Source organism: Oppia nitens, unplaced genomic scaffold, assembly GCF_028296485.1.
Source record: "Oppia nitens isolate AA-2021 unplaced genomic scaffold, nextdenovo-longstitch-racon4-pilon3 scaffold22_pilon_pilon_pilon, whole genome shotgun sequence".
Classification (NCBI taxonomy): domain Eukaryota; kingdom Metazoa; phylum Arthropoda; class Arachnida; order Sarcoptiformes; family Oppiidae; genus Oppia; species Oppia nitens.
Window position 1 is genome coordinate 747759 of NW_026533202.1, and position 19286 is coordinate 767044.

The window sequence follows — 19286 nt, forward strand, 5'->3', positions numbered from 1 at the left end:
TGTTTGTTTTTTATTTATGTTAGTTAATGTCTTTAATAATAATTAATAAATTTTCAATTATCTAATTGTTTGTAAAATATATATATATATATATATAAATTTTTACTAATATTAATACCAAGTTATGATTGATGTTTAAAATCTAACTGTTTGAATGTATATATAGTATATTTATTTAAATATACAATAATAATAATATTATTATTGTTTTAAGTAAAGTATTCAAAATAAAATTATCTTTAAAATATAAAGTTTAAATACTGTATATATATTTTTTTTAATAAGTTTTATGATAATAAATGTTATCTTTTAAAAAAAATTTGTTTAAACATTCAATTTGATTATATATTTATTATATAATTTAAAAACACATTAACACTATCATAGTTATCAACTTAATTACTGTAAGTATAATATTTATTGTATAAAAATATTTTATTATAAATATATAAACTTTATATATATATATATAATTTTGATAAAAACAATAAAATATAGTATTTTTTATTTAATTTTTTTTAATAATTCATACAATTTAGCAGATAATGAAACCGAAAATAATTTGGTATAAAATTTACGACATTTGGTTAGACATGTCATCTAAAGAGAGAAAACTGTTTGTAATGAAAACACTATTATATATTGTCTGCACATCACTACTCATCTATAGCTCCGCTATATTATTGGATCAGTACTTTGAAGGCAAAACTATTGTCAAAATTACTATTAAACGATTTGAATCCGATTACATACCGGCCGTAACACTATGCTATCCCTATGCCCTACGTATGGATGGTTTGGCCAAACGATTCCCTGAATTGCATGAAAACTATACGGAATATATGGATATTATTAACAATTTAAATGACAGCGATATTAATAATAGACAATTATTGAAAAAATTGGAAAATTATTATTTAAATTTTGTTGACTATATTATATTAGACAAAATCTATCATCAAATGTATTCCCTATTATGAAGACCGTGAAAATACTAGTGAACCAATTGAACCGCTGGGAAATGTCTTTGTTTATGCATCAATAGCTAATAAAAATAATTCAAATTTAATTTATGATATTTATCCTGTTGTATCGATTTTGATTGAAAAAAAAAAGTTTTATAAAGTGTTTTACATTTTTTAGTCATATTAGCAAAAACAATCATACAAATACTAATAATATTGATGATGATAATAATAATAGGCAACAATGGGATACTATAAAGAGATATGTTAATTATATTGGTATTTATATTACACACAATAATTCATGGTTTCCGTCAAATCTGTTGACAGATAGAAAACAAATAAAATTATTAATACATTCACCAAACACTATGCCTCACGATTTAGATGATAGCTTTCTATCGCTTGATTTTAATTATAAATATAGTGTAAAATATATTACTAAACAAATCAAACGATTGCCACCAAATTATGATACAATGTGTCGTCAGTATAATATTAATGGAAAATTTAAGGAACCGGTAAATAGTAGTAGTAGTAGTAGTGGTGATGATGTCGATGATATTATTCACACCAGATCTGAATGTAGACAACAATGTTTACGTAAAATATTACTAAATAAAAATGATTGTTGTTTTTCATACGATGGCCGTTCAATATGTGACAACTGTATTAATACAAATACTATTGTTCCCTTATATTTAGGTTATGAAATATGCAATTATCAATACAGTTTTAGCTGTATAATACCATCAATAAACATATGCTATGATCAATGTCCAAACGATTGTAATGTTATTGATTATATGATTGAAAAAAATGATAGACAAGACTATTATGAGAATAATAATAAAAATAAATCATTTATTGAAAAAAAAATCAGAGCTCTTATTGAACACAACAGTAATCCGGATAAAATTATTGAACACATACCGGAAATGTCGACAATCACACTGTTATCTAATTTGGGCGGACTATTGGGCATGTGGTTAGGACTCGGCGTTTATACTATTTTAGAATTAATTGTCAAAATGGTTGGATCGGTTTCAACAGCAAATATTATTTGCAAAAAAAAGAAACGTCGGCCTTATAACTGGTTACTGTACAGCAAACAATTACCTAATAAATTTAGACGTAAATCAAACATAAAAAACATTTTTACTGTTTATTATTAATTTATATAATATTTTTGTTTTAATAGTTTACACTAAAAATAACTATTTTATTATATTTAATATTTAGTTGCCAATTAGTATTCCATTATTTAATTATTCAAAATATAAATATTAAATAAATATCAAGTTATATTATTTATAAATATTACTAATAAATACATTTGTTTTAATTAATTAATTAATAATATTTTATTTGTAAATAATCTATAATGAAGTAAATTATATAATGTAAGTTTTTTTAAAATAATTATTACTCACTTAAAAATCCCAAATGTTTTTTTTAAATATTATTTTTCGTTAAACTATTTAATATTAACAAATTGTTATTACATTTTCTTTACATTTAAACGTATATAGAAAATATTTAATTAATTAAAATTGTTTATATTTAATTAATTTAATTTTCAATATATTAAACTACTAGAAATAGTCTGTTAAAGTAGTCATTAGTAATTAAATTCTAAAATAGTTTATATTTAAAAAACACATAAAAATTAAAAATTTAAATACAATGAATCTAATTGCTAAACTATTTAAGATAATTATTGTCATTGCTATTACACAATCATTGGTAAACAACATTGTTGTGGCTGATGGTATGTATTAAAAAAATAAAATTTTTTTAGTTTAATATATAATAATATTATAATCTATAATGATTTTTTAAATTACTTATTTTTTATGTAAATAAAATTTATATAGAATATATATTTTTGATATTTACTTATTATACTGATATATATATATTATATCTTATTATATTTTAATATAATTTTGAATAATTTTATATATTTTAAAACAAAAATTAATATTAGTACCATGTGGAACAGAGAACGTACCATGTACAATTACTGAATCGATGATTCCATTGCCATGTTGTAAACAATTTGTGTGTCAAAAATCAAAGAAAAATAAAGGACCGGAAGGATTTTGTAAAAAAAAACTAAATGATAAAAAACATTAAAATTATTAAAATTTTTGATTAAATACAATGTATTTATTTAGATTTTTTAAAAAAAAATGTATAAATAATACTCAAAAAATTGTCTACATTTTTAATATGTTTAATAAATATTGTATTAATTTAATATTAGCAATAAAATAAAAACATAAACAAATTGAATTATTGATTATCTTATATTTTTATAGAAATAATATTAATTGATTTTTTTAAAAAAAAACTTAAAAAACAACTGATCCCTTAGTTGTCATACACAACAAACGGCTAAACCATCTAAATTATCTGTTAATCACTGACTAAACAGATAAACCATTGGTTTTTTGGTTAAAGTTTTTTTTTATAAATAAAATAATTACAATTTTTTTTTATAAATAATATGATTTTATTTTAATTCATATAAATTAAATATTAATTGAATTTTTCTGTATGTTTGTTGTTTACAAACATATTATATAAATTAGTTTAGTTTAATTAATAAAAAATATTTCAATTAAGTTATGTCAATAACTAAAAAATGTTGACTAAATTTTTTTTATTATAAATTTCTTATTTAAAGTCAAATTGTAGTAATAATATTATTTATTTATTGTTTTATAAATTTTATTATTATTATAAACTACAATTATTAATACGTGTTGTATATTTAATAATACAAATTTGAAATTAATTGTATTTTATTTTATATCTATTATATAATTAGTTTGTTTTTACAAATGCTAACTACTGTAGATTGCAATAATTTATTGATTTTTATTTTGTATGATATAATTATTTATAATAACTTAATAAACAAATTTTTAAAAAAAACATAATTAACATTAATATTATTTGTTTATTAAATAATTAAATTTTTCAAAAAATATTAAAAAACAATTTATGTTAACAAAAATAACAAAAATATCAATTTAAACAAAACATCAATAATAAGTACAATTTGTTTATTGATTTTTTGTTGTTGTTTATTTTAATAATCAATAAAATTTTATTATCTAAATTGTTTATTTAGAAATATATAATATATATATATATATATATAATACTGTATTAATTTGAACTAATATTAAAAGCAGTTTTATAAAAAAATAAAATCTAGTTTATAATAATAATCTTATTTTTTAATATATATTTTACAGTATAAGTACAGTATATTAGTTATAAATGCTAATTGTTATCAAGTTATCTAAAAATTTAGTTAAAAAATTTGACTAACATGATAAAAATTTTAATTGATTTTAATTACTAACATATAATAATATTAATGAATAATAATGCTTAATATTTACTGTTATAAATAATTTTGATAATAAATATTTTTTAAAAAATTAATAAATATTAGAAAAAAGTTTAAATACTGTAGATAATTTTTAATAAGATTTATGATTTTTTAAAATTAGTTTATTTTGACTGACATTTACTAAACATTTAATTTGATTATATTTTTATCATACAATTATTATATATAATTCAAAAAAAACAATTAACACTATCATAGTTATCAACTTAATTACTGTAAGTAATATGTATTGTAGATAATGCATTTTATTTTACATATATCTTAATAATTTTGATAAAAACATTAAAATATAATAACTTTTTATAATTTTATAATTTTTTATAATTTATTCAATTTAGTAGATAATGGATCCGAAAATAATTTGGTATAAAATTTACGACATTTGGTTAGACATGTCAAACAAAAAGCGAAAACTATTTGTAACGAAAACACTATTATATATTGTCTGCACATCACTACTCATCTATAGCTCCGGTATATTATTGGATCAGTATTTTGAAGGCAAAACTATTGTCAAAATTAGTACTAAACGATTGGAAACGGATTACATACCGGCCATAACATTATGCCTTCCCTATGCCCTACGTATGGATGGTTTGGCCAAACGATTCCCTAAATTGCAGCCAAACTATACGGAATATATGGATATTATTAACAATTTAAACGATAGCTATATTAATAATAAAAATTTACAGAAAAAATTGGAAAATTATTACCAAAATTTTATTGACTATTATATTAGACAAAATCTATCAACCAATGAATTATATTCTGATGAGCTAACGATTCCCTATTATATAGACAGTGAAAATACTAGTAAATCAGTTAACCAATTGAGAAATATCTGGGTTATTGTATCAACAGCTAATACAAATTTATCAATTTATGATTTTTATCCCATTGTATCAATTGTAATGGTAAATGTTAGTTATGAAAAATGTTTTACATTTTTTAGCCACCTTAACAACAATATCAGTAACAATAAAAGCATTAATAGTAATCAATGGCATAAAATTCAAACATATGTTAATTATATAAGAATTCTCATTAGACATAATAATTCATGGTTTCCTTCAAATTTGTTGACAGATAGAAAACAATTAAAATTATTAATACACTCACCAAACACTATGCCTTACGATTTTGATGATAACTTTCTAGCGCTTGATTTTAATTATAAATATAATGTAAAATATATTATTAAACAAATCAAACGATTGCCACCAAATTATGATACTATGTGTCATCAGTATAATAGCGATATCAATGAACAGGTAGTTAGTAGTAGTAGTAGTTATAGTAGTAGTAGTAGTAGTGATGGTAATGATGAAGTCAGTATGTTTCGTAGCCGATCTGAATGTAGACAACAATGTTTACGTAAAATTTTTTTAAATAAAAACCATTGTTGTTATACATACTATGGCAGACCAACTACATGTGCCAATTGTATTAACGAAGGTACTATTGTTCCCAAATATTTAGGCTACCCCATATGCAATTATACATTGTTATGATTGTATATTACCAACAATTAACCGATGCTATGATCAATGTCCAAACGATTGTATCCAAAATATATATAAAATTCAAAAAATTGATAAACAATTTTTTTATATCAACAATAATAATATTAATAACAATATAACAGTTAGGAAATTGTTTGTTTTTATTAAACATACCAGTAATCCGGATGAATTAGTTGAATACATACCGGAAATGTCGACAATAACATTGCTATCGAATTTGGGCGGACTATTGGGTATGTGGTTAGGAGTCGGTGTTTTGACTATTCTGGAAATTGGTCTCAAAATTGTCGAATCGATTACAACCGTTAGTATTATTGGCCAACAGCGTCGCCATCACCGTCGGCATCGATGAATGATTGGACACTGAAAAACAATTAGCACCAAGGTTTATATTGAACGGTAATATTACTTAAAAATGTTAGTTATATTATTATTATTATTATACATTAAATTTATTTTCTTAATTAATTACTTATAAATTTAGTTTTATAAATATAATTTTATAGATACGTTGAATACAATGGAAAAACAATCCACAAAAAATACACGCAAACAAAACAACAAGTTTATTAAATTTTTAAAAATACAAAATTTAAATCAACTAATTATTTAGTATTGAAAATTTTTTTTTATATAAAATTTTTTAATTTAAACCAATAACTGTATATACTGTTTATATACCGGTATATATTACTTTATCTATATTTATTTAAAAATTGATAATTAGGATAATTTATTGTTTTTTTTGTTGGGCAAAACATTGGCAACAAATTTATCACATAAATAAAAAAAATATATTTCAAGTAACATTAATTATTGACTAATTTTTAATATATTTTATTGAAATTAATAACTTATTATTTTTTAATTTATAATTTTTATATTAAATTTCAATAGTAATTAACTTATAATATAATTTTTTTTTTAAATATAATATTGAATTTCATGTATTTTATTTCAAATTTTCTTATTTTGGTTACATTATTAATTTTTTTTTAAATAAATTACAACTTATACTATTATTACAAAAAAAATCTATATTTCTATTGTAACATAAATAGATAATTATATTTTAATGATAATTTATAATAATAATCTATATGTATTACAATTATAATTAATTTAATTCAAACTTAATCAAAATATTTGTTTGCTTATTATAATTACAAAACATATTATTCAAAAAAAAATGTATTCAAAAAATTTTATAAATGTTTGGAACAAAAAAATTATTTTGAAATTTAATTTCAATTTACAAAAAAAAAATTAATTATATAATTGTATATAATTTTTAAATAATAATAATAATAATAATGCAATTTTTTTCGCAAAATTTTGACATTAGATTTGTCACCAAAAAAAAAAATTATAATTAATTACAAATCAAACTTTCGATTGATATCTTCCGTCAACTGCTTAATGATGTCATCTTTTTGCTGAATCTTTGCCTTCATTTTCATCTATTGTCTAATGTTTTTCGTGATATCGGACAGTAAACTGATCGGTGATCAACGGATCTGCAAACACAAGCGGTTGTTGTTGTTATGGACACCGATGACATCGTTGATATCAATGATAATATATATATATATATATAATTTGATTGATGTATATATATATATATATATATATATATGATATGTATATCCCGTTAACAATACCTCGCAATAGTGTTGACCAGTAAATCAAAACTGCAATACAATAGCCTTAAAACTTATAGACTATAAGTAAATAATACAAAAAAAAAATAATTTTGAAAACCAATAAATCATACGACTATTATTATACTAAAAGTTTCAATGATTCACTAAAAAACAAAAAATTGTTTTAAAAATTATCTAATGAGTTGAATAAGTTTTTTTTAATATTATATAAATTAATATAAACATTATACAGTTTATTATATGACAATAAATAAATTATATATATATATATATTTAAAATAAATTATCTAGCTTATTTATCTAGCTAATTTATTAACCCATTAGTCAATTTTAATACAATTGGTTTTACAATATGACTAAATGTTATTTTTTTTAAAATTTAAAAATTTATACATTTCCTACATATTCATAACTTTTTTTGTATATATATATATATATATATTTGAAAAATGTTTTTAGTTATCAATTATATAATAATTCATACTTTTATTACAATAAAAAAAAATTACCAAAATTGTAATTAAAGGAAACAATAATTTTTATGATTATTATTTAAATTAAATAATTAATTCAATAATTTTAATTTTATTGTATTTAAAATTAATATTTTTGTTATACATATAATTCACATATTAAAAATTTATAAATGAAAATGAAATAATTTTTTAAAAAATAAAAGTTATTCACAATTATCGGTAATAAAAAATTTAATGTATTAATTGTATATATATTTTAATACTAATACTGTTTTTTAACTTAAACTTTTTTAACTTTGCTAATTTAATAATAAATTAATTCAATTATTTGGATTCAATATATTTAGTTCAATTATTTTGTTTTTATTTGTTGTTTATAAATTCAATGCATTCAAACTGTTTATTATTTTAAATTTTTTTTTTAATAAAAGTTACTTCAATTACGTTAAAAAAACAATTATATATTTTGATATATTGATTATAGATATTATAGGATTATAGATATTTTGATATTTTGATATATATATATATATATATATATATATATATAATTTATATTTAATAATATAGTAATTAATTATTTTTTGTGTCACAATTTTAGCTTCAGATGACTGTAATCATTGAAAAAAAAATAATTATTTTATATTCAACTCTCGATTGATATCTTCTGTCAACTCCTTTATTATGTCATTCTTTTGCTGAATTTTTGCCTTCATTTTCATCAATTGGTCAATCATTATGTCCTTACGATTCAATACTGACTGAAGTTTATTCAGATAACACTCGTCGTCGATGTCATTCATATCACTAAATAATAAATAAATTTTAAATAAAAACAAAAAAAAATATAATTAAATATAATTTAAATAAATTTTTTATGCCTTATATGTATGTCCTGTGCTGACGACGATGGGATCAATTCAGTGACTGTTGTTTTATGGCTACCATTGCTATCGTCTGGACAACAATTATCATCCAATTGTTGTGAACTAATTGCCGATTGACGGCAACATTGGGTATCGGTTTCCAAATCGTCCACAACATACAAGTCGTCAGTCAAATACTTGTGGCCGTAGCCGCGGGCGGGTGTAGTGGCGGCCACCAGTGCATCGGTAATGGTTCTCAAACTGTCCTTGATTGTGTCCGATAATGTTGTTATATTAGCATTGATTGAATCACTACTAAACACACATTTAAAAAAACAAATAATCAGTTGATCCACACAATGACATCCCGACTACCGGTAATATAATATATATACTTATTATTGTTGTTTGAAGTTATGATGGCATCGGTTATGGCTTTGGTATGCATAGCGAAACACTCTCTCAATGTTATCGATTGATCCGTTAGTTTATCACTTAGTTTATGGATATATTTTTTTTTTAAATTATCGGTAATTATTTATCAAAAATATTTTTCAATAATACCTCAATGTTTTCAATTTAACCAGTTTTTGATAATCAATATTAGTATCGCAGTATTTCGGGTATATTCGGGTAACACTAATCTCAATCATACTGTTAGCAAACCGGCCATAAATCCAGGCCCTGCTTATGGGCATATCATCCCTGAGCTCACGACTAATACCGCCGCCGACCCGTCCTTTTTCGCTCAAATAAATTTTAAACCCGTAAAAATCAATATTAACTAACGAATCAATTAGGATACTGGTCTTCAAGTGGCCAATTGTCGGCATCAGTAACGGTTGGATACTAATGTTGAACGGTTCGGTATGTTTACTATATGACGGTTGTATGTGTTCTTTATGTATGCCGACCAACTTTAACCACACCAACACTCATGATGGCCTAATCAAGAGCCGAAAAATTTGTTGTTGTTGGCCATCATTGTCCCCGCCACAGCCGCCGAAATCAATAGTATCAGTAGTGACCAGGCTATCGGTAATGCCGCCATCATTGTCGGACACTTTATACAACTCTAATTGGATATTATCCCAGTCGGCCACCGCCTGTTTGAACAGATCGGTCACTTTAACCGCAGTAACCCTATGCGGACAATAGCCGTACGGGTAGTCATCCAGATCTTCGGCGAGTGTTTTGCGTGATATCCGGCAGTAAACTGTTTGGTGATCAACGGATCCGCAAACACAAGCGGTTGTTGAAGAGAGAGAGAAAGAAAGAGAGAGAGAAGAGAGAGAGAGAGAGAGAGAGAGAGAAAGAGAGAGAGAGAGATATATATAGAGAGTCTAAAACATCGGCGGCGACGATAGCGGCGATGCTTTTAATTTCAATTAACTGGTCAACAATACGCTGAATTTATAATTAAAAAAATGACCAATGATGGCAATGTTGTAGATAAATTTTAAACTGGATAAGATTGTAATTGGTCATTTTTTTTATTATTAAATTTTAATTTAATTTATTGGTCAGATAATAGGGCAGTCGACTATAATTTTTACAATTTTTTTGTTGTTATACAGTCGACTGTATATTTTATATAGCCAATGATGCAATTAATTAAAAAAACTGACCAATTACAATCCTATTCAGGTTAAAAATTTATCTACAACATTGTATAACTTGGTCACTTTTTAAAAAAAAATTGTTGACCAGTTAATTGAAATTAAAAGCATAGTTTTATAATTCAAAAAAAATAAAATTTATACAATATTTCAAAACATTTACTATACAATCATAAGTTATTTTTTTTTGTTAAAAAATGTTTATTTTTTCCAATTATTTAATTTAGTTTTATATAATAATCAATACATTGCAATCGTAATTAATGCACAATTATTTATATATATTTTTTAATATATAATAATAATATCTTAATAATAATTATATAGTATTTGATTCAATAATAATTCAATTATAAATTATAAACTTTTATATAATTATAGAGAGAGAGAAAAAAATCAATCAATTAATTAATTAAAAATATATAAATGAAAATCAAATAAAATACAAAAAAAAATAATTAATAATAATTATTATAAAAAAAAAATCTCCAAAAAAACAACAACTGATCTCTCAGTCAGTCTTTAGACCAAATAATTAGTTATCTAAACGACTGACTAAACGGATAGCTAATCGACGACTGTTGCGGTACTACTTGTTGTGGCAGCGGTTGCGGCGGCATCTGTGGCATCATTTGCGGGCCACCGGCGCCGCCACTGCCGTACACCGGATACGGTGGCTGAACATATTCGCGTAGACCACTGCCGGCTCCGCCACCGCCGCCCGGCTGTGAAAACGGCAACGTTGGCTGCTGAGGGGGCGGTGGCGCCGGCCGTAACGGTGTCAGATTGGACAGCGACTGACCGCCAACACCCAAACCACTACCACCGTTGTTGGTCTCCCGACGTATACAGTCCATCATCTTTTCGGTCTTAATGCGGCGCAAATGAGCCAACTTTCGCCGATCGACAAACTCTTTGATAAACTGTTCAAACGATATGTCAGAGTTTATGAAAGCCGAGGCCAGATCTTCGCTCTGTTCTTCGGCTTCGGCAGTTGCCGTCTGCATCAGCGCCAGCCGAGTGTCCAGCGATGTCTGACGGGCTGTTTCGTCCAGTCGTGACTTTTTCTCGTCAATTTCTTCTTTGAGTGCCGTCAGCTCCCGATGACCGTCGACCAGTTGCTGACGTTTCTGCCGATAGACTGGTTCGCGCGATAGGTTATGCTGTGCGGCTGTCCGGTTGGCCTCAATCAGCCGATCGCGTTCCGATTCCATCGATTGGATCTGTTTGCAAGTGATAATCATATATCAAATACATGTGATATATGGGTGGACAACAAACCTGCGGCAACTCTCTGATCATTTCGTCTAATCGATGACATCGACCACCGCTGCCGTCATCGTCGGTAAGAAATTGTCTTAGCTCTTCGTTGGACAACTGACTTAGTCGTGCGGTAACCGATGCGATGTCCAGTTGTTGGTCGGCGACGGCCGGCCCCCAGAAAGTAGTCATTTATGAGATGATATGATATATCTTGGGATCAATTAGTCTATTAAAACAAACGATACGATTGTTATATAATATTATAATTTATTTTATTTTATTTTTTATATACAATTGATTATTGTTTAGTCGTATTGTATATTAAATACTGTAATAATAATTATTATAATAATAACAATACAGTAGTGACTAATACTAACCCAACAAAATATAGGATAACCAACACAAACATATTGTACACATAAAAATAAAAATTATATTTTTTTTAAAAAATAAATTAATTAACACTAGTTTTTTTTAATTAGTTATGTATTAATTAGTTTATTTTGTTTAATTAATAATAAACAATTTGTGGTTATAAAATTTTAGATTTTTATTAATATATATATATCAAATAAATTGGTAATTTATTTTTTTTAAAATTATAGTAAAGGTTGTACTGTATATAACAAGTTGGTCACTCTAATACAATTCAAACAGTGTATCACAACTATAGTGCCATCTATATAGTGATAGTTATAGTTATAAACTTTATAATTAATTTAAATATATATTAATTATAAATACATTAAATATTGATTGATTATAGTTTTTAATTAATTAATTAATTAAAAAAAATTAAATGTTAATAAAAGTTTTTATTTTTTAACTAAAAATTTTATAATTCAAAAGATAGTAAACAAAAAAACTAATATATAATAAATTCACCGAAAATTTCTCAAAAAAATATTTTCTTAAATTAATTAATTTTTTAAATATATATTTATTTTTTGAGTAAAATTAATTTTTAAAAAAATAACTAATAGTTTTAATTATGTATAAAACAATAAATTATTTATTTATAATAATTTATAAACATTTTAACTACCAAATAAATAATATAACATAATTACAAATTATTCAAATTTTATTGATTACCAAAAAAATAATAATAAAATATTATATATTTTTTTTAAAAAAATGTTATTTAATTATGACATTAAATAATGATAGCAACGACAACAATGCAAACAATTGTGAGACCGATTGCCACCAAAATTAACTTCTGTGTAGAAAAACAAAACAAAATATCAGCTCAAGAGGTGGTGGTGGTGGGGGTAGGGTGTAGGGTGTGGGCGGCCATTGAGACCGCTAATCTGTGGGTAGGGGGTAGGGATGCAATGATTACCCCTTACCTTACGACGCGATTTACGTTGCCATTTGAGGGCCGGCTTAAAGTCCTGGACACCCGTCTCGACATAATCGCCAGCATTGCGGACGTGTTGTTCAATACTGTCGATGGTTTCGCCCTAAACAACAAAAATCAAAACAAACTTATATATATATATATATCAATTACAAAATTATTATTACTATTTAATACATAAGCTGCTACCCTGCCCCGCCCACCCCCCTCCCCGTAGAGAGTTTCGGGTGGCAAGTCTATAGCACAATAGATATATTACCTGAATATCTACAACTAATGCCATATCCATAAACATGTCGTGCAATTCCCGTATACTGTTTTCCAGTTTAATTATGTCCGCGTGTCGGGCCTCGATGTCGGCCAGCCGTTGCCTAAGCTCTCGGCTATCGGTAATTATTTTAATCTGTTGTTCAAAAAAAAAACCAAACCAATTGTTGGGGTTTTGAAAAATCGGTGTCTGAATCACAACAACAACAATAACAATAAAAACCAGATTAACTAACCGATTGTGTAAAAATGTTAGGATTTTCACTGTCCAACATTGTCTCCAGTTCCTCATCGGTGGTCGATCGACCAGCTGTTCCCAACAGTTGTTTAAAATTATTAACAAACAATAGTCTACTACTACTACTACTACTACTACTTACTAATCTCTAACTGTCTCTGTATTCTTGCCTTACAATTGTGTCGATAATCAATTTGTATTGTATTATAATCGGCCATAACTTCGGCAAACTTTTTCAATAACATCGATAGCTGTGTCCGTCGGATACGTATTGTTGTGGCCGTTGTAGATGTCGGCGCCAATTGATCTATACTTGAGTTGATTGCTTTTTTATCCATTGAAACAAAAAAAATATCATAAATTATCGGTAATTACAGACAAAAAAAGTGTTTTAAATATAACCAAACCTTTAAGTCTAGTTCTGACACTATTGGCTGTCCTCTTAATTTCGGCCATCAGATCATCCAACTGTTGTTTGACTTCTGTATTCAAATTAAACAATATATATATATATATATATATATATATTATAACAAATTGTTGCAACAGTTTTGTAATCACTCGCTAAGTAGTGACCCGTTCCCTCCCTCCCTCCCTCCCTATAATGATGACCCCCACCGCCCAACAAAAAACAACAACACTTACTGTTATCAGTTTGCGGTGCAATCAATATCGCCGAATGAATTTTCTTCATCTCATCGACACTGGTCTGCATCGACTCGATTGTCTCGCGAAGCTGTTCCACCTGTAAGTGAAGATCAAGAAGAAACCAATTATTAATTAAAATTCAAACTATGGATTAAAGAGAGAGAGAGAGAAAGAGAGAGAAAGAGGGAGAAAGAGGGAGAAAGAGGGAGAAAGAGAGAGAAAGAGAGAGAAAGAGAGAGAAAGAGAGAGAAAGAGGGAGAAAGAGGGAGAAAGAGAGAGAAAGAGACGATGTCTTACCTCTTGAAAGAACTCATCCTTTAAATGGCTTTTTCTATCGATTTTGTAGATTATCTTTGAAAATCTGTCCGAAAGTTTTCGGGCCTAAAAACCAAATACGGGAATTTCAGTGAGGAGGGGGGGGGTTAACGCACATAATGACTGACTGTCCTGTATATATATAGAGGAGTTGGTCCAACACTACCCAGTGATGGCCACAAATATAAATACTTACGGCTTTTAGCGAATTTAATCGGTCTTTTGTTGCCATTATTATACTGTATTATAATCCCCTATGGATTGATGTGATGGATGTGATGGACAGTAAATAGCAATAATAATAATAATAATAGACAATAAAATTCATAACTAACTAAAAATTGCAATAATTTTTATATAAGTACTGCATATACAATATATAAGCAAATAAATTGAATAATAATTATATATATTGTATTTTTTACACAAATTAATTGCTAATAAATATATCAATTATACCGGGAAGTTATCATATATATGCAATATATATATATATATATGATAACTACTGTATATATGCAAATGTTATATACATGTATAGTATTTTTTTTAAAAAAAATTATGAGTCATAGCATGGATAATAAAATTGCTATACAATGATGCAATAAATAATTATTACATTATTATTATTGTTGTAAATTGAAACATAATAAATATTTATTTTGATTTTTATCATTCAATTATTAGTAATATTTATTACTACAAAAATATGTTATATAAAAGTTATAAATAAATTTTTTTTAATCAATAAATATAAATATACATTTTTCCAAACAAAAAAAAACAATAAAATTTAAAAACAATAAAAACAAATTTTTATATAAAATAAATATATATAGATATAAATATAAGTATAAATATATATAAATAAATATATATACTGTATATAATATATAAACTTTATGTAAATTGTATTTTTTTTAAAATTTGACTGTTTATATACAGTATATATTAGTATATTAAATATAAATTATATATATATATATAAGTTACCGGTATATTATTTAGCTGACTATATAAAAATATTGTTGACTTAATTTTTTTATTTTTAAATATTTAGTTTTTTAATTATAATTTTAATTAAAATACTTTAAAAACAGAGCAAAGAATAAGGACTATGACTGCAATCAAAATTATTACACCGATTAACACCAGAATCGACTTCTGTAGTGATGAAAAAAAATTATTATAAAAATTTAAAAAAAATATATTTACAAACAATTTAATTTTAAATTAATTAGTTACCGATAATAATGATATATATATATATAACACAATCGATGTCTAACTAAACTAAACTAAACTAAACTAATTGATTGATTGACAACTAACTAACCTTACGTGACTTGCGTTGATATTCACGCGCTTTTTTCGTAACAGTTTTAGCTGTCTCTACGTAATTGGTACTGCTTTGCACGTGTCGTTCAATGCTATCAATCATTTCGCCCTAAAATAACAACAAAAAAAACAAACAAATTAGTGATAATTACATAATTAGAAAAAACAATTAAAATCAATAATACTATCAAATTATATAAACAAAAAATTATTGAATATTTTTTTTTAAAAAAAACAGTATATTAATCAATGATAGTAATAATATTAATAAATGAATAAAATTTTTATATACATTTTATTGTATTATAATTTAGATATAAATCCATTTAGATAGCGAAGACACAGTACAACATAGCGGTTAAGCACACGGTTTGTATATGTTTGAGGGGACAGTTGGATACAATAGATAGATAGATATAACATTAAAGTTGTCATATTATAAGCAATTGGCGATAGAAATTAATAGCTAATAATAATAATATTATTATTATTGTTGGAGATATTGTTGCGGCCATTTAGTTGCCAAGCGATCTGATAATTGCTTTAATTATTTTTGGGAGGAAAAAATGTTTAGTTAAATACATATTTAGATTAGTTATCGCACAGTTATTTTTTAGAGGAAAAACATATTAAACACAGATTAGAAAAAAAACATAAATTTTAAAATAAATTTAATGACAAAATACGACTACAAAATATATAACGATTACGGTATACAAAAAAAGCATAGCATTTACGGTAATTAAAACACTAATATATATATATATATATATATATATATATATACACACACACACACACATACATACATACATACATACATACACACACACATACGCATATACACACACACACATACATACAAACAAACACACCCACACACAAATACATACACACATACACATAAACATACACATACACATACACATACACATACACATACACATACACATACACATACACACACATGATACATACACATACACACACACACAGATTGAAATTATAAAACTAAATATATTCATCTAAACTAATCTAATCACTTATGGTGAGAGGTGGGGGGGGGGCTACCAGTGCCGGGGTGGTGGTGGTCTACCACTTAATCAATTATTACCTGACTTTCGACAAGCATAGCCATATCCATGAACATGTCGTGCATTTCCCGTATACTGCTTTCCAATTTAATAATGTCCGCGTGTCGGGCCTCGATATCGGCCAGCGTTTGTTTGGCCTGTTGAGTGTCGGTAATAATCTTTTATGGGTGAGGAGGGGGCAAACAAACAAAACAATTAAATTAACCGTAGTTTTATAAAAAAAAACAAATAGGAGGGGGAAGGGAAAGGACCAGTAAGGAAATGGATGTCCAAAAAACAAACAAACATCACTTACTCCTTGTGTAAAAATAGCTGGATTTCCGCTTTCGATCATCGCCTCGAGTTCATCATCAGTGGTCGATCGACCGGCTGTTTCGTACAAATAATAATATGAAGATAATTAGTGGTTATTATAAATATGACATACAATCACTACCATCACCACAACCACTACCACTAACGACTACTCACTTATTTCTAACTGTCTCTGTATTCTAGCTTTACATCGGTCCCGATAATCGGTTTGTGTCTTATTATAATCGGTCATAACTTCGACAAACTTTTGCGATAACATCGAGTGCTGTGTCTTCCGGATCCTGAAGTCGGCGCTCATCATTGATGTCTGTTCTAATTGTTCTATAGTTTGCTCCATTACTGATGGGATGGATGGATGGATGGATGGATGGATGGATGGATGGATGGATGGATGGATGGATGGATGGATGGATGGATGGATAGATTGATGGATAATAATTGAAGACACGAAGAGAGAGAGAGAGAACCAATTAGTAGATCAAACAAAGACAACAACAACTAAAAAGTACAGACCTTTTAATCTTTCCCGTACTCTGTTGGCTATCCTCTTGATTTCGGCCATCAGATCATCCATTTGTTGTTTGACTTCTGTTGTTTGACATCAACAACACCAACAACCACCAACAACAATGTGGACACAAATAAGACAACAAAACAAAACGGGTTATTAGGTTACACAAAACGCGGTCACTTTTATATATATATATATCTATATATAATAACAGCCGATATTTCGGCGGCCAAACAAACACATACTATCGTCAGTTTGCGGTGCACTCAATATTGCCGAATGAATTTTCTTCACCTCCTCGACACTGGTCTGCATCTTCTCGATGTTGTCGCCAATCTGTTCCACCTATAAGTGTGTGAAATAAAGAGAGAGATATATAAATAGATGAAAATGAAAACCCAACCCATAATTAGTGTCGGGATGTCTGAATCAATTGAATGTATAAACCAAACCAAACGCTTACCTCCCGGAAGAACTCATCCATATAACCGCCCCTTTCGTCGAGACCAATGAATACCGAATCCTCATCGGTCTGGACCTACACATACAGACAGACACACACCCACCCATCGATGGCGATGCCGGCGTCGGCGGCGACAGCGGGAAGGGATCAAACAAATATTGTTAGTATATATACTATATATATATATATAGATAGCTATATCGGTTGCCACTATATTACCCGCGAATAGGCCATACAATCGGCAATACTTACGGCTTTAAGCGCTGCTAATCTGTCTTTAGTCATCACTTTTATATATATATAAAAAAATAACTAAATAACTAAAAGTTTTTTATATATATATTATTTTCAATTTATTAATTTTTTATTATTATTAATAGGGTTTATATCATATTATTATTTAGTGTATATTAAATATCATTCATTATATTGTTATCGCTATCTATATATCTACTAAAAAATATATATATATATTAAATATATTACTGTATTATAACATTATTTTTTTTGTTAATAACATTGTTATTGATATTATTAATGTTATTGGCGTTAATAAACACACATATATTATACATGTGTACTGTGTGTGTGTGTATTATTGTTTTTAACCTAGGGTTGCCAAATACACCAAAACAAATACACTAATATATTTGTTATCTAGAAATGATTATAATTATTATCATTATTATTAAATAATTGTTTTTTAATTAAATAATATTCTATATATATATACAGAAACAATTAAAAGTAAAAAATTAAAGTGACCAAGTATAATTTTAAACCATATTATTATTATTATTAGTAGTAGTACATTGAACTTGAAATTTGAAATTATTTTTTTTAGCTATCTACATATCTATGTATAGTGTATTTTATTAAATTTTGTTTCCCTATTTATATATTAATAGTATAATAATTCTAC

General features: G+C 26.1%; 3 protein-coding genes across 4 annotated transcripts; all 3 read right to left on the reverse strand.

The window, feature by feature from the left end:
• Positions 1–11036: 11036 nt before the first annotated feature.
• LOC128953522 (vacuolar protein sorting-associated protein 37B-like) lies at positions 11037–12151 on the reverse strand. The gene is made up of 3 exons (XM_054299007.1): positions 12102–12151; positions 11828–12035; positions 11037–11769 (listed from the first exon to the last, which is right to left on the reverse strand). The coding sequence occupies exons 2-3, from the start codon at positions 11996–11998 to the stop codon at positions 11086–11088; spliced, it is 855 nt and encodes a 284-aa protein (XP_054154982.1). The 5' UTR covers positions 11999–12035; positions 12102–12151; the 3' UTR covers positions 11037–11085.
• Positions 12152–12963: 812 nt separating this feature from the next.
• On the reverse strand, positions 12964–15067 carry LOC128953546 (syntaxin-1A-like). The gene is made up of 9 exons (XM_054299033.1): positions 14840–15067; positions 14626–14709; positions 14326–14425; positions 14088–14162; positions 13823–14005; positions 13679–13752; positions 13435–13578; positions 13165–13278; positions 12964–13034 (listed from the first exon to the last, which is right to left on the reverse strand). Exons 1-9 carry the CDS (start codon positions 14873–14875, stop codon positions 12969–12971), a joined length of 876 nt encoding a protein of 291 aa, XP_054155008.1. The 5' UTR covers positions 14876–15067; the 3' UTR covers positions 12964–12968.
• Positions 15068–15673: 606 nt separating this feature from the next.
• Positions 15674–18658, reverse strand: LOC128953547 (syntaxin-1A-like). Of its 2 annotated transcripts, none has more exons than XM_054299034.1 (9): positions 18617–18658; positions 18365–18439; positions 18147–18246; positions 17904–17978; positions 17547–17729; positions 17371–17444; positions 17096–17233; positions 15980–16090; positions 15674–15807 (listed from the first exon to the last, which is right to left on the reverse strand). In XM_054299034.1, exons 1-9 carry the CDS (start codon positions 18647–18649, stop codon positions 15724–15726), a joined length of 873 nt encoding a protein of 290 aa, XP_054155009.1. In that variant the 5' UTR covers positions 18650–18658; the 3' UTR covers positions 15674–15723. The 2 variants fall into 2 exon arrangements, with proteins under 2 accessions (XP_054155009.1, XP_054155010.1); XM_054299035.1 differs by lacking the exon at positions 18617–18658 and adding an exon at positions 18584–18616.
• Positions 18659–19286: the final 628 nt, after the last annotated feature.

Coding starts and splice junctions, on each gene's coding strand:
- LOC128953522 (XM_054299007.1), bottom strand. CDS start 11,998: ATGACTACTTTCTGGGGGCCGGCCGTCGCCGACCAACAACTGGACATC. Junction 11,770..11,827: donor TGATCAGAGAGTTGCCGCAG/GTTTGTTGTCCA, acceptor ACTTGCAAACAG/ATCCAATCGATGGAATCGGA.
- LOC128953546 (XM_054299033.1), bottom strand. CDS start 14,875: ATGGCAACAAAAGACCGATTAAATTCGCTAAAAGCC. Junction 14,163..14,325: donor TGCACCGCAAACTGATAACA/GTAAGTGTTGTT, acceptor ATTTGAATACAG/AAGTCAAACAACAGTTGGAT. Junction 13,035..13,164: donor AACGTAAATCGCGTCGTAAG/GTAAGGGGTAAT, acceptor TTTTCTACACAG/AAGTTAATTTTGGTGGCAAT.
- LOC128953547 (XM_054299034.1), bottom strand. CDS start 18,649: ATGACTAAAGACAGATTAGCAGCGCTTAAAGCC. Junction 17,979..18,146: donor TGCACCGCAAACTGACGATA/GTATGTGTTTGT, acceptor GTCAAACAACAG/AAGTCAAACAACAAATGGAT. Junction 15,808..15,979: donor ATCAACGCAAGTCACGTAAG/GTTAGTTAGTTG, acceptor TCATCACTACAG/AAGTCGATTCTGGTGTTAAT.